The sequence below is a fragment of the Bubalus bubalis genome, chromosome 14 (genome assembly GCF_019923935.1).
Source record: "Bubalus bubalis isolate 160015118507 breed Murrah chromosome 14, NDDB_SH_1, whole genome shotgun sequence".
Taxonomy (NCBI): domain Eukaryota; kingdom Metazoa; phylum Chordata; class Mammalia; order Artiodactyla; family Bovidae; genus Bubalus; species Bubalus bubalis.
Window position 1 is genome coordinate 43899386 of NC_059170.1, and position 12503 is coordinate 43911888.

The 12503-nt window shown below is 46.2% G+C and overlaps 1 protein-coding gene across 22 annotated transcripts in view; it reads left to right on the top strand.

Moving 5' to 3' along the window:
- Positions 1 to 12503, top strand: part of RALGAPA2 (Ral GTPase activating protein catalytic subunit alpha 2) — a 279853-nt gene that overhangs the window by 166594 nt on the left and 100756 nt on the right. For 20 of the 22 annotated variants that reach the window (XM_025264159.3, XM_025264145.3, XM_025264151.3 and 17 more), the window contains 5 exons: positions 706 to 774; positions 1033 to 1170; positions 4593 to 4776; positions 8059 to 8833; positions 9955 to 10026. In XM_025264159.3, coding sequence (XP_025119944.3) covers positions 706 to 774; positions 1033 to 1170; positions 4593 to 4776; positions 8059 to 8833; positions 9955 to 10026 — 1238 coding nt within the window. The remainder of the gene's footprint in view (positions 1 to 705; positions 775 to 1032; positions 1171 to 4592; positions 4777 to 8058; positions 8834 to 9954; positions 10027 to 12503) is intronic. The other 2 variants (XM_025264146.3, XM_025264158.3) reach the window with 1 other exon arrangement.

Consider the following 12503-nt stretch of genomic DNA (forward strand, 5'->3'; position numbering starts at 1 on the left):
GGACCCAGAGTGAAACAGAGCTTTGGATTTTAGGAATGTGAGATGCTGCCGTATGTAAAGTTGGGCTTTAGAACAACCGTGTAATTTATCATCTAAATGGGGATGCCTTTGAAAATGAAATAGGTGCTACTACCGTGGCTCAGCTGATAAAGAATCTGCCTGCAAGGCGAAAGACCTAGGTTCGATCCCTGGGTTGGGAAGATCCCCTGGAGAAGGGAAGGGCTACCCACTCCAGTATTCTGGCCTGGAGAATCCCATAGACTATACAGTCCATGGGATCACAAAAAGTTGGACACAACTGAGCGACTTTCACTCACTTACCCCAGCACCGCAGGTCGGTGGAAACCTGGGGTGTGTCATAAGAAAAGTAAATGGGCGGATGTTCATAATTACCTTTGGAAGTATTTATTGCTTTCATCACGAGAAGGGTGGAGGCTGATGCTGGAAATGGTGTGACCACAGACAGAACCACTCCTTCCTCTGGGCCCTGATCTCCCCGCCAGCAGAGGGGAGACAATTGCAGCCATCACCCTCTCCGGTCTTCAGGTCATGCAGGTCACTGAGGTGACTCTTGACCTGTGTCACCTTCCTCCAGGAGCTGGCCCCCTGGCTGGGTGTGGTGGCAAGGCCATCCCGGACCTCTTACCTGGCGGCTCCCAGGGCCGTACCATGGTCTGTCTGATTGGGAATTTGTCTTCTCTGCAGATCCTCGTGGCCACAATTGCTTTTCTGTTACCAAGTGCAGAGTACTCCTCAGTGGAGACAGACAAGAAGGTAAGTGGCCCGTCTGCTAGGTTCTCCCCAGAATTTGTTTTTTTAAAGACATGGCTCAGGTGGCAGATGCTGTCACACGCAGGGCTTTATAACCTCCCCTGTTCGGACCGGCCCTGGCCTCTCTCTGTGAAAGCCTCCTTCACCCCTGCGTCCCTGAAGAACGGCCGTGGTGCTGGGAGGTTCTGTTTCCTGTAACGACACACAGTGGTGGAATCTGCGAGGCTGCAGGGTGAGGCTCTGGTTTGCTTCCTCCTCCAGTTCCTCGTGTCCTTGTTGCTCTGCCTCCTGGACTGGTGCATGGCGCTGCCGGCGGGCACCCTCCTCCACCCCGTGTCCACCGCGGCCCTGGACGAACAGGCCCCGGCCCGGGCCCCCTTACTGGATTACATCTACAGGGTGAGTCCCCCCGCCACCCTGGGCCTTGGGCTACAGGGTCTGGACTGGAGCCTCAGACAGTCCTCCAAACAGGTTACTGTTGTTCAGTTGCTCAGTCGTGTCTGACTCTTTGCGACCCCATGGACTGCAGCATGCCAGGCTTCCCTGTCCTTCACCAGCTCCTGAAGTTTGCTCAAACTCATGTCCATCAAGTTGGTGATGCCATCCTACCATCTCTTCCTCTGTTGTCCCCTTCTCCTCCTGCCTTCAATCTTTCCCAGCATCAGGGTCTTTTCTAATGAGTCGGCTCTTCTTAGGCATTCCTGTACTTATTTGTGCCCTTTGGACAAGGATTTATGGGGGTTCAACATTTTAAAAGAAATGAATGACTACAGGAATGTTCACAGAATAATTATAATTACAGAAAGGCTGTAATTACCTGGGCTTCCCTGGTGGCTCAGACAGTAAAGAATCCTCCTGCAGTGCGGGAGACCTGGATTCGATCCCTGGTTTGGGAAGATCCCCTGGAGGAGGGCATGGCTACTCACTCCAGTATTCTTGCCTGGAGAATCACATGGACAGAGGAGCCTGGCGAGCTATAGTCCATAGGGTCGCAAAGAGTCAGACACGACTGAAACGTCTTGGCAGACAGGCAGTGATTATCCCAGGCACAATGCAGGCATTTTACCTGATTGTCAGCGTTAAACAACTGCAGTTTGCTCAGGCTCCCCCAGTGTTTATGGAACTTGGTCCATACCTGCTTCGTTTTGAAAAGAATCTTTATTGTAGGAATATCTACAGCCTTAGTTGGCCAAAATCTCTTTATCAGGGGAAGAAAAAGTACAAGGATACCAGTCTTCTCTTTGCTTTCAAAGATCTTCAGAAATAAACTAAGGCAATACAGTATATTACATCAAATTAATCAGCATCATCATTTTTATAACACCTAAGACATTGGAATTTCACCCCCTACCACTGACTAGGTGTGGTGTTTACTCTGGACCCTTAGTACTCTCCTTCCAAACAGGCCTTACAGCTCTCCCTATGGAAACCTTATCTATCCATCTGTCTATTATATCCATCCATCTATTACTTGTGTGTCCATTGAATAGGGCTCCGCAGGTGGCGCTAATGGTAAAGAACTCGCCTGCCAGTGCAGGGGACCTAAGAGATACAGGTGCAATCCCTGGGTCAAGAAGATCCCCTGGAGGAGGATATGGCAACCCACTCCAGTATTCTTTGTCTGGAGAATCCCATGGACAGAGGAGCCTGGTGGGCCACAGTCCATGGAATCACAAAGAGCTGGACACGACTGAAATGACTTAGCATGCACACACACAAACCATTGAATAATTACTGTGAGGTAGGGACAATTCCTTTGCTTATTTTTGTAGTAATTAAACTTAAAAATAATTTTTAAAAAATTTCTAGGCATTTCCCTGGCAGTCCAGTGGTTAAGACTTTGCCTCTCAATGCAGAGGGTGCAGGTTCAATCCCTGTTCTGGGCAGCTAAGATGCCTCCTGCCTTAGGGGCCAAAGAAACAAACAAACCCATAAAACAGCAATTTAACAAATTCAGTAAAGACTTTTTTTAAAAAAGGCCCACATCAAAAAATGAAGAAGATTTCTTAAGTCATTAACAGATTGCTTTGTTGCCTTATTTTAAAATGCATTCAGTTAAAACCGAAAAAGCCACTTAACCATGGTTGAAATTCTGCTAAAAAAGTATTTTGTACTTTTAAATGGTTTCTTGAATGGTCAAAGATTTTAGTAACTATGTTCAGATGAAGCAGATATTTCTGTCATCACTATGACTTATAAACCTAGACGAGGCTTGGCTTAAGGCACTAAAGTAGCTGCAGTCATTTAAATTCATGTTTAGCATTCCTTTTCTTAAAAGATCTCTCTCAAAATTGCTTCACCAACATAAAAATCACTTTATAGTTAACGTGATACATACATTTACTGGATAATCCTTTATTTTTTTTTTTTAAAGGAAACTTTTTCTGCTAAAGTATCCTATGCATCCAAAAAACTGCATCCATCAATCCTAAGTGAATTTTGGAGTTTCACCAAGTGGGCACACTGGTGAAATGGGCTCCCAACTCTAGAAACGGAGCATCCTGGCATTCCAGGAGCCCCCGTGCGTGTAGCCCCCACACAGACCCGGGGGTGACCACTGTCTTGTCACAGCAGACACTTGTTTTTGGCTGTTGGACTTTATACTGTACAGAATCGCCCAGCGTGTCCTTCTGGTTCTCATATGTATGCCGTTCTGTTGGATGTACACCTAGTGATGGAGTTGCTGGAACGCGTGTGTTGTGCATTAGGAGTGAACACGCAGTAATTTTACAGGGTGACTGTGCTGAGAACTGCAGCTGCCCCACACCCTGGCTGACACTTGTCTCTGCTAGGTGGGCAGTGGTATCATGTTGTGGTGTTATTAATCATTTGTATTTCATACATTTATGGCATCTGACTAATAGAAATTAGCGCTTTCGATGACAGAAGCTCAAATTTTTTATATTAACAAGGGAGCTACCCTCATTTTCCTGTACTGCTCTTTCGCTAGGAAGAGGGCATATTCGGGTGGGCCTCCCCTGCTGTTCTTGATCCTTTGTAGCCATGGACGAAAGTTGCAGTTACCGCCAGCCTCCTCCAGTCCCCAGGAGGCAACACAATTGGAAGGAACTGAATCGAGACACATCCAGCCTAACCTCAGAGCTCGTCATCTAAAAGCAATCTTTCCTTAGTTTTTAAAAGTATCACCTTCATTTTCTTAAAACTCAGTTTTTTACATTTATGATCTGAAAGGAAACTTGAGTATAGCGATTAGCTCACCTATACACATTGACATCCTCAAGACGGTTGTGGGCACAGCGTCAGTCAATGGCAGTTTGTAAACAACCAGTGAGCTTTCAGGAAACTCATCTTGAGAAAGTAAGGATACTTTTAGAATTTGTGTTAGATTTACTTCATCATTTATACGTTTTAAAAAGCGTATCAGATTGGGCCTTCCAAGTCCTAGTGTCATGAGTTACACAAATTCAGATCCATGAACGGTTATGCACTAGGTCAGCGGTTTCTGCTGATGGCTTTCATTCTGATTGCCACTGTGGGTGGTGGGGCACCCGTGGCCCATCGCGTGCCTCATCGTCACCTCTCTCGTGCCTCCATGGACGGGAGCAGCACCAGGCGTGTGCGACCACATAGAGTGCCAAAAAGCCCGCTTGCTGACTTTTGCTTTCCTTTTGCCATCGTTACAACAGGAGCGAGATAAGCGTGTTCATAGCAAGAAGGTGTTTTAGGACGGAAAGGATCTGATGTTCTCAGGAATTATCAAGCAGGAATCCTGCCTCCCAGGGGCTGCTGTCGTTTGCCAGCCCGTCAGGGGGCAGGCGGTGGGTGGCATTCCCAGCACACGCTCCCTCCTGTGCACACAGGTTCTGCACTGCTGCATCTGTGGCTCAAGCACGTACAGCCAGCAGAGCCGCTACACCTTGACCCTGGCGGACCTGTCGTCCTCGGATTACGACCCCTTCCTGCCGCTGGCGAACGTGAAGAATTCTGAGCCGGTACAATTTCATTCATCAGCAGAACTGGGCAACCTGCTCACTGTTGAAGAGGGTAAGGCTCTTCAGGCTATTCATTGCTGTGGGCAGCAGAAGGGAAAATGGTAGCCATTTGTGAGTACTCACTGTGCTATTTTCTAAGAAGCTAGTGGTTGCAATCTGGGTTTCTGCAGTGCTCTTGATATCAAGTCCTTCCTTCCTCGTTTCCTCTTTCTCTGTCCTCCCCTTTCTTCTCCCGTCGGAGTTGAGTTTTATATGCTCAAGGACCTGAGGGAGGCACAAATCCCTACACACAGTCCACTTTCTGTCCCCAAGGAGTTTTTCATCACATGGAGAGATAGGAATCAGGCAGAAGGATTCATTGTGTGTGGCCTGGGAGCCCTGTACAAGTTTCCCATGGAGAAGTGCCTAAGTCAGACTTGGGAGGAAGGGCAGCTTTTGCGAGGAGCTGGTAGAGAGGGACCAGCTGGGAGTCACCAAGACAGATGGAGGCAGGATGGTTCTACTCCCAGCAGAGGGCCTGTCATAGATGTGGGTGAGGTCAAAACGTAGGCTGTGTATGTCCTCCTCCACCACGCTTCTCCCCAAAATGACAGGAGCCCATCTCTACGCTTTGGAATATAGTCAGAATGTGGGGGAGTGTCATCTGTATGTGTGATAACATTGCATAGAATCACGCGCACACACATACACACACACACACACACAGAGTGCCTGTGAAACTAGTAAACTCTGAACAGTGATGCACGGTCTTGGTGACCATGCTGATCTTGTCCTGTTGCCGCTCAAGATGTTTACCATTCAGGTGAAGGATGTTTGAAATTTCTCCGTGTTATTTCTTACAAGTAAAGGTGTATCTTCAGTTGTCTCAAAAAGTAAAAGTTAAAAAAAAAATGTGGATGTAGAGCATTAGATCGTCCATGATAATTTTATGGACTTGCAAGTTAAAAACCTAGGGCTGAGAACGAACCTGGAAGGAAAAAACATCCTCCAAGAGAAAAGAGTGAGGGCAGAGTGAGGGAAATGAATGAAGAACCATTCATGTCATTAATTCATCATTTATAACCAAACTGTTTCCAGTTAGAAAATGTTTCTGATAAGCAATGTTATATTTTTGTCTATCATTTTAAAATGATTCTTTCATAGACCATTTGATGTCATGACTACTTTCAAACAGAGTTAGAAGTGAGAGATCCACCCACCTTACAGCCGAAGTGGCCGTTGGCTCAGCTCCAAGAGCAGCCATCCGTGCTACAATACCTGCTCACTCTATTCATCTTTAATACCGAATTGCTTAAAAAGAAGAGACGGGAGGAGCTTAAAAAAAAAAAAAAAGAAAGTTAAAGGACAATCTAAAATTACTGCTTTTATATTTCCTCTCTAAGTTTAAAAAAATGAAATAAATATATGGAATATGATTTTGCATAGCCTGCAGAAGTCACAAGCTTGTTTCTTCATTAATGGGGTCTAGATTTTGTCTTGATTTTTCAGGGCAGCCCTGGGCAGTGGATGCAGGTGAAGTCTGCCAGGAAGAAACAGTTCTTATTCCACAAATATTCTCTTTCCTTACTTTTTGGTACCAAAGATATTTGGGGTGCGTCATTGTTTATGATGAGTAATGTGACTCCAGGTTAATTTCCCCTTGCAGAATTCAAGCATGTTCATTAAAATACAGATCCGTATTTATCTCAGATTATAAGTACGACCTACGTAAGTAAAAGTAGAGAGGGTTGCTTTTCCAGTTGTTTTCTGCTGTGGGCCTGCTTCCAGTCGGACTTTTCTTGTTAGTGTCGAAGCCTGTGCCTCCGTGTCATCGTCATGCAGTGTCTTACATTATGGACTCCTGAGCCCCCAGCTGGCTGCAGCTCTGCTGTAGAGGCATTAACATTTCTGATGGGGTGTGTATTCATATGGGATGATAAGCATGAATAAAAAGCATCTGTAACTTTTGAAAAAGTTAGTATGTACACAAAAGCAGAGGCATTCATCACTATGATTCTGAGGGAATGAGTCGAGGTGTTTTAAATTTCTCAGCTGTATGGAAATCATCCACACGTCAGAGGGTCCGGAAGAAACATTTCATCTCAGGGACACATGCAGATGACCTCCTCTGCTTCTAAGAAACCTGGGGTTTTAAATGAAATTTTATTTTGCATTGTCGGATACAGATAATTTCTTGTCCACCCACCCCCTCTAAAATATTAAGAAGTTCTAAAGAAGTTAGGACGATTTCAGTCATCATGCACAATTTCCTAGATGCTAGGATTTGATTGTTTCTAGAATTTTTGCATCATAAAATTGATGTTTTATAAAGAAGTCAATTAGATTTCTAATGTCTAAGGGGGAGGATATTTAGCACACAGAAGCATATTTATACTTAGTGATAACTTTTAATATTTGGTTTTTCATGTCGTGAATTTAAAAACCAAGTATTTCTTAAGTATGTATTAAGCCTTTAAGCCCAAATTAGAAAACTTAGTTTATTTAAGTATCTAGTAGATTTTTTTTTAATTAAAAGTTTTCATTTTGACCTGTTCTTAGGTTGACGCACAGTTCTTTTGGAAATGTGGTGGATTAAGATTTCTGTAACTGCTTTGAGGCTTCAGTAATTGTTTCAGCCCTTACGTGTGGATTTTTCCTGCTTCCCCATCATATCTCAAGCATTTCACACAGCCCCCTTGATTGCTATTGTCAAAGTCCTTCTATACCTCTGAAGTCTTAAACATTTTATAAATTAGTTGCTCCTGGGCATTTAATCAACTACAAATTCAGTGAAAGCTTTCTAAGTAATTCCATGAATTATTAATATATCAGATTCTGTTAAATATTTAAAATGCCCTAACAACAAAACATAGTCACAATAATCCTAAAGCAAATTGCTTCAAATATATGTAAGCCATCCCAGGCTTGATTCATCCCCTTATCGGTGTCTCCCTTTACCCAACAAAGGGAGCGAGGCCACCTCCCCAGCCCTGGTCCCCAGCCCTCCAAGCTGCCCTGCTCTCCAAGGGCAGATGTCTACCTCCCTGAGCTCTTAGAGCCGTCAGTGCTAAAGGATCTGTCTCTGGTTTATAGCTGTACCCGAACATTTTTAAATGTCCCTTTCAGAATGAGACCTTCCTATAAATTGGTTCTTTTAGCCATCTATTTAAATTGTGCTTGTAAATTCAAATAGAATGAATGTCCAAAGAAGAAAAACAGGTGGGAAAAAAAAAAAAATCCCCAGACTTAAAAAAAAAAATAGCTTCATTCTTGCTGGGGATGGGTTGCGGTCTGGTGGTGGCTGCTTCTCACCTTCCTTCTCCAATGTGTCCCCGTGTCCCCATCTCACTGTCAGCAGAGAGGAGGAGAAGGAGCCTGGGGCTGATCCCGCTGACCGCGCGCATGGTGATGGCACACCTGGTCAACCACCTGGGCCACTTCCCGCTCTGCGGAGGCCCCGCCGTGCTGCACAGCCTGGTGGGCGAGCACCACGACAATGCGCACGCCGATGCCGCCGAGCTCTCCCCAGACGTGTTCCGGAGCCCCAGCCTGCAGCTGTTTGTGTTCAACGACAGCACCCTCATCTCCTACCTGCAGACGCCTGCGACCGGTCCTGCCAGTGGGTCGCCAGCAGGCACCCCCTCGGATGTGAGAGTGATCGTGAGGGACATCTCAGGGAAGTACTCGTGGGACGGGAAGGTGCTCTATGGACCCCTGGAAGGCCACTTAGCCCCCAAGGGCAGAAGCCCCTCGTTCCTCATCTCGGGCTGTCAACCCCCAACCCCTGGACCTCAGAGGGCTCCTTCTCAGACTGAGGAGGGAGAGGATGTCCTCGACAAATTACTTGAAAACCTTGGCCACACGAGTCCTGAATGCCTTTTGCCATCCCAGCTCTGTCTGAATGAGCCTTCCCCACCCCCTTGTGGCATGAACTGGGACCAGGAGAAGGAGATCACCAAGGTCCTGCTGCGCCAGAGCGCACAAGAAGATGAATATGTCCAGAGGTGCAACTCGGACGTGGCCATGAGGGTCGCCAGCCAGGAGCCGCCGTCCCCGGTGGAGCCCCGGGGAGCCTTCTACTTCTGTAGGCTGCTGCTTGATGACTTGGGAATGAATTCTTGGGACAGAAGGTAACAACCCTCTCTAGACCGTCAATTGTCTTGTTTTGTGTGTGTGCAACTGTTCTTCTCAGTTTGGGGTTTGGGAAAAAGAGAGCAGAAAATGGAGATTTTTCTCTGTTTCAGCGTTAATAGCTGGAGGAGGGCATGCCTACCCATTCCAGTATTCTCGCCTGGAGAATCCCATGGACAGAGGAGCCTAGTGGGTTACAGGCCATTGGGTTACAAAGAGTCAGGTATGACTGAAGCAACTTAGCACACACACGTAGCTTATTTTCTGCTGCTAAAAGTGAAAGTCACTCAGTCGTGTCTGACGCTTTGCAACCCCATGAACTATACAGTCCATGGAATTCTCCAGGCCAGAATACCGCAGTGGGTAGCCTATCCTTTCTCCAGCAGATATTTGCAGCCCAGGAATTGAACCAGGGTCTCCTGCATTGCAGGCACATTCCTTACCAGCTGAGCTACCAGGGAAGACCCTAAATTAAAACTAAAAACAAAACTAATTGTGCTCTACTGATGCACAGATTGAATTCCAAACATCTGTTGTGTATTTTAAGGGGTATCAAGCATTTACTTTGTGTGTGTGTTTTAATTACTGCTCTGCCCATTGTTGCTTCTGCCTTCATGAAAGATGCCAGTGGACTACAGAGACGAGTAAGCCACAGTTTCTCCCTAGGTCTGGTGAGGGAGGAAGACTTGTTATGGCTCTGATAAAAGACAGTGTGACTCAGGACCTCAGGAAGGACAGCCGGTGCATCGGGAGGTGAGGGGCAGTGGAGGAGACTGCAGATGGGGTGGGTTTGAGCTGCAGAGGTGAGAAAAGAGTCTCATGGCAGAGGTGACAGGGGTAATAGCAGGATGTGCACACACGTCAGTCACACACTCAGTGACCACAGCCAGCCAGCGTCCCCAGACAGTCACGGGAGGCAAGTACAATTGAGACGCCTTTGAACATCTTCAGAATGAAGTTCCTTCTCTAGGCTTCGGCTGCAAATCTTTGGTGAATGGAGTGGCTGTGGAGGGGTGGATGGATGGATGGGTGAATGAATCGGTAGGTTTGTGCATTGATTGGGAAGGGCAAAATTGATCTGTGATTACATGACTTTTCTCTTAACCCTTTTTCTATATAGGAAGAACTTCCATCTGTTGAAGAAAAATTCAAAATTATTGAGAGAGCTAAAAAATTTGGACTCCCGACAGTGGTAAGTGAAAGTGTATCAAACCTCCTTGTTCCTGTCTGTCTTTTGTGTGCTGGCGGGGAGGGGTGCCAGATAAGGTGGCAGGAGTGACACCCCTGCAGGGACCTGGTAGTTTATACCTTTGGTAGTTTGATCCTGAGGAGTAAACTTACATGTTTACTACATGAAGAAGTCCTCTAATCTCTGCCCTTGATTAAGAACCTTTCAGCCAGTGGAGGCTGGTTCTCGTCATCTTTCTGCCGAGCCTCTGGTTCTGCTGAGGGGCAGGTGCCAGTCCACATCATGTGGCAGTGTGGTTTGGATCCCATGGGCTAGGTTAAGAACCGGGTACTGTAATCAGGGGCTCCCTGACCCTGAGCTTCGTTCTCCAAAGCAGGTCAGATCTCAGATGGACCTCTCTTCTGAATGATTTTAGAAGCAGTTCTGAAGATGAGCTCTAACCCATGTTTGATCTGGGGAAACAAGGGCTTCCAAAAACATTTCAGCCTGGGGCAAGTGTCATGCTGGGTACATAACAGGTGCTTGGAAGTCTTCAATAAACTGCTTCCTTTATCTTGAGTTTTTTAAAACTCACTTAAAAACAGCTTCCTGTTCCTAATTGTATTCCCTTCAGAAGCATCACCAGGCATCTCCTTAGAGAGAAAAACCTGCATTTGTTATCCCTCAGACTGTCCTTCCCCACGTCGTTTCCCAGTTATAGATGTGCTGCTTTTTCTCCAGAGGAAGGAAATTCTGGGGCGGGGGCGGGGGGTGGGGTGTTTCCTGAAGGGGCGCGCGGATTCACTGCCCCCTCCCTCCCACCGTCTAGTAGGAAATGAGCAGTCACTTGGGTTCCAGACTCATCTTTTCCAGTGTAGGTTGAGTTATTCCATGCTCCTTCCTATTGAGTGACATTGGTGTCTTGTGATTGTGGCCAGTTTGTTGAGTGTTCAGCTCAGTTCAGTCGCTCAGTCGTGTCTGACTCTTTGCGACCCCATGAATCGCAGCACACCAGGCCTCCCTGTCCATCACCAACTCCAGAGTTCACTCAAACTCATGTCCATCAAGTCGGTGATGCCATCCCACCATCTCATCCTCTGTCGTCCCCTTCTCCTCCTGCCCTCAATCCCTCCCAGTATCAGGGTCTTTTCCAATGAGTCTTTTGCTATGGGTCTACCCCTTCATTCTTTCTGGAGTTATTTCTCCACTAATCTCCAGTAGCATATTGGGCACCTACTGACCCGGGGAGTTCTTCTTTCAGTATCCTATCATTTTGCCTTTTCATACTGTTCATGGGGTTCTCAAGGCAAGAATACTGAGTGGTTTGCCATTCCCTTCTCCAGTGGACCCCATTAAGTTAATGTACTTTAACTGCATGAGGTACAATGGAAATAGCTCCCTGGGGAACTGTTCTTGACATCTAAAAAGGTATCCACTTATTTTACAGTAAGGATGTTTTCAGGGTTCTTTAAAAGAACAGAAATAAGCTGGGAGGTTCTTTAGCTTTGAGATCCCGTTATCAGTCAGTTAGCAAATAAGAACATATCTTGTCCCTCAACTTCTTATCAAGATGTTTCTATTAATTTCTGGTATCAATTTATCTCCCTGCTGTCAAGTCAGGGTTTCTGCTTAACCTGTTCCTAGGAAAAGTATGGCTTCCCAGATGGCGCTAGTGGTAAAGAACCCACCTGCCAATGCAAGAGACATGAGACATGGATTTGATCCCTGGGTCAGGAAGATCCTCTGGAGGAGGGCACGGCAGCCCACTCCAGTGTTGTTGCCTGGAGAATCCCATGGTCAGAGGAGCCTGGTGGCTCCTCACAGTCCTTGGCGTCTCGAAGAGTTGGACACAACTGAGCATACACGCAAGAAAAGTAGAGACCATCTCACAACTAGGATCTGTATGCTGTGAAGCTGGCAAAGCTGTAAATAGTATAATGAACATATGTACACATTAAAGAAAGCTCCCCCTTTCAATATTAATGCCTCTCCCCACCAAAAGATAAAGTAAAAGTGACAGTCATGTTTCTTTGGCTTTTTAATGTGACAACACAAGGAAACCAAGCTATTCTGGTCTAGTCCTAATAAGGAAAAAAAAACAAAAACAAATTCTAGTGCTGTCCATGTGCTCTGGACTACCTGCTCCTCTGTGCACTGGTCCTACCGCTCCTGGACATGAAGTGCTGTTGATGTTACTAATTATCATTTCAAAAGCCTGGCTCTAATAAGGCCAGACACAGCGTCTGCATCCTCCCAGGCTCTCTGCGGTGCTAACATTTTGGAAGCTGTGAAATTTGATGAGTGTTTACAGCTAAAGGTCACCTGGGCTCACACCTCCATCCGTCATGCAGTCACCCGGTATCTCTCTGCCCCACAAGGAGCTGATGAGGACCCATGACCCGTAAGCAGCTACAAAGTAAAAAGCTTGGACTTTTTACTTGGACCTTAAAGGAGAACAAACAAAAACATTTCAGATAAACCTGAGATTGTTTTTTGTACGT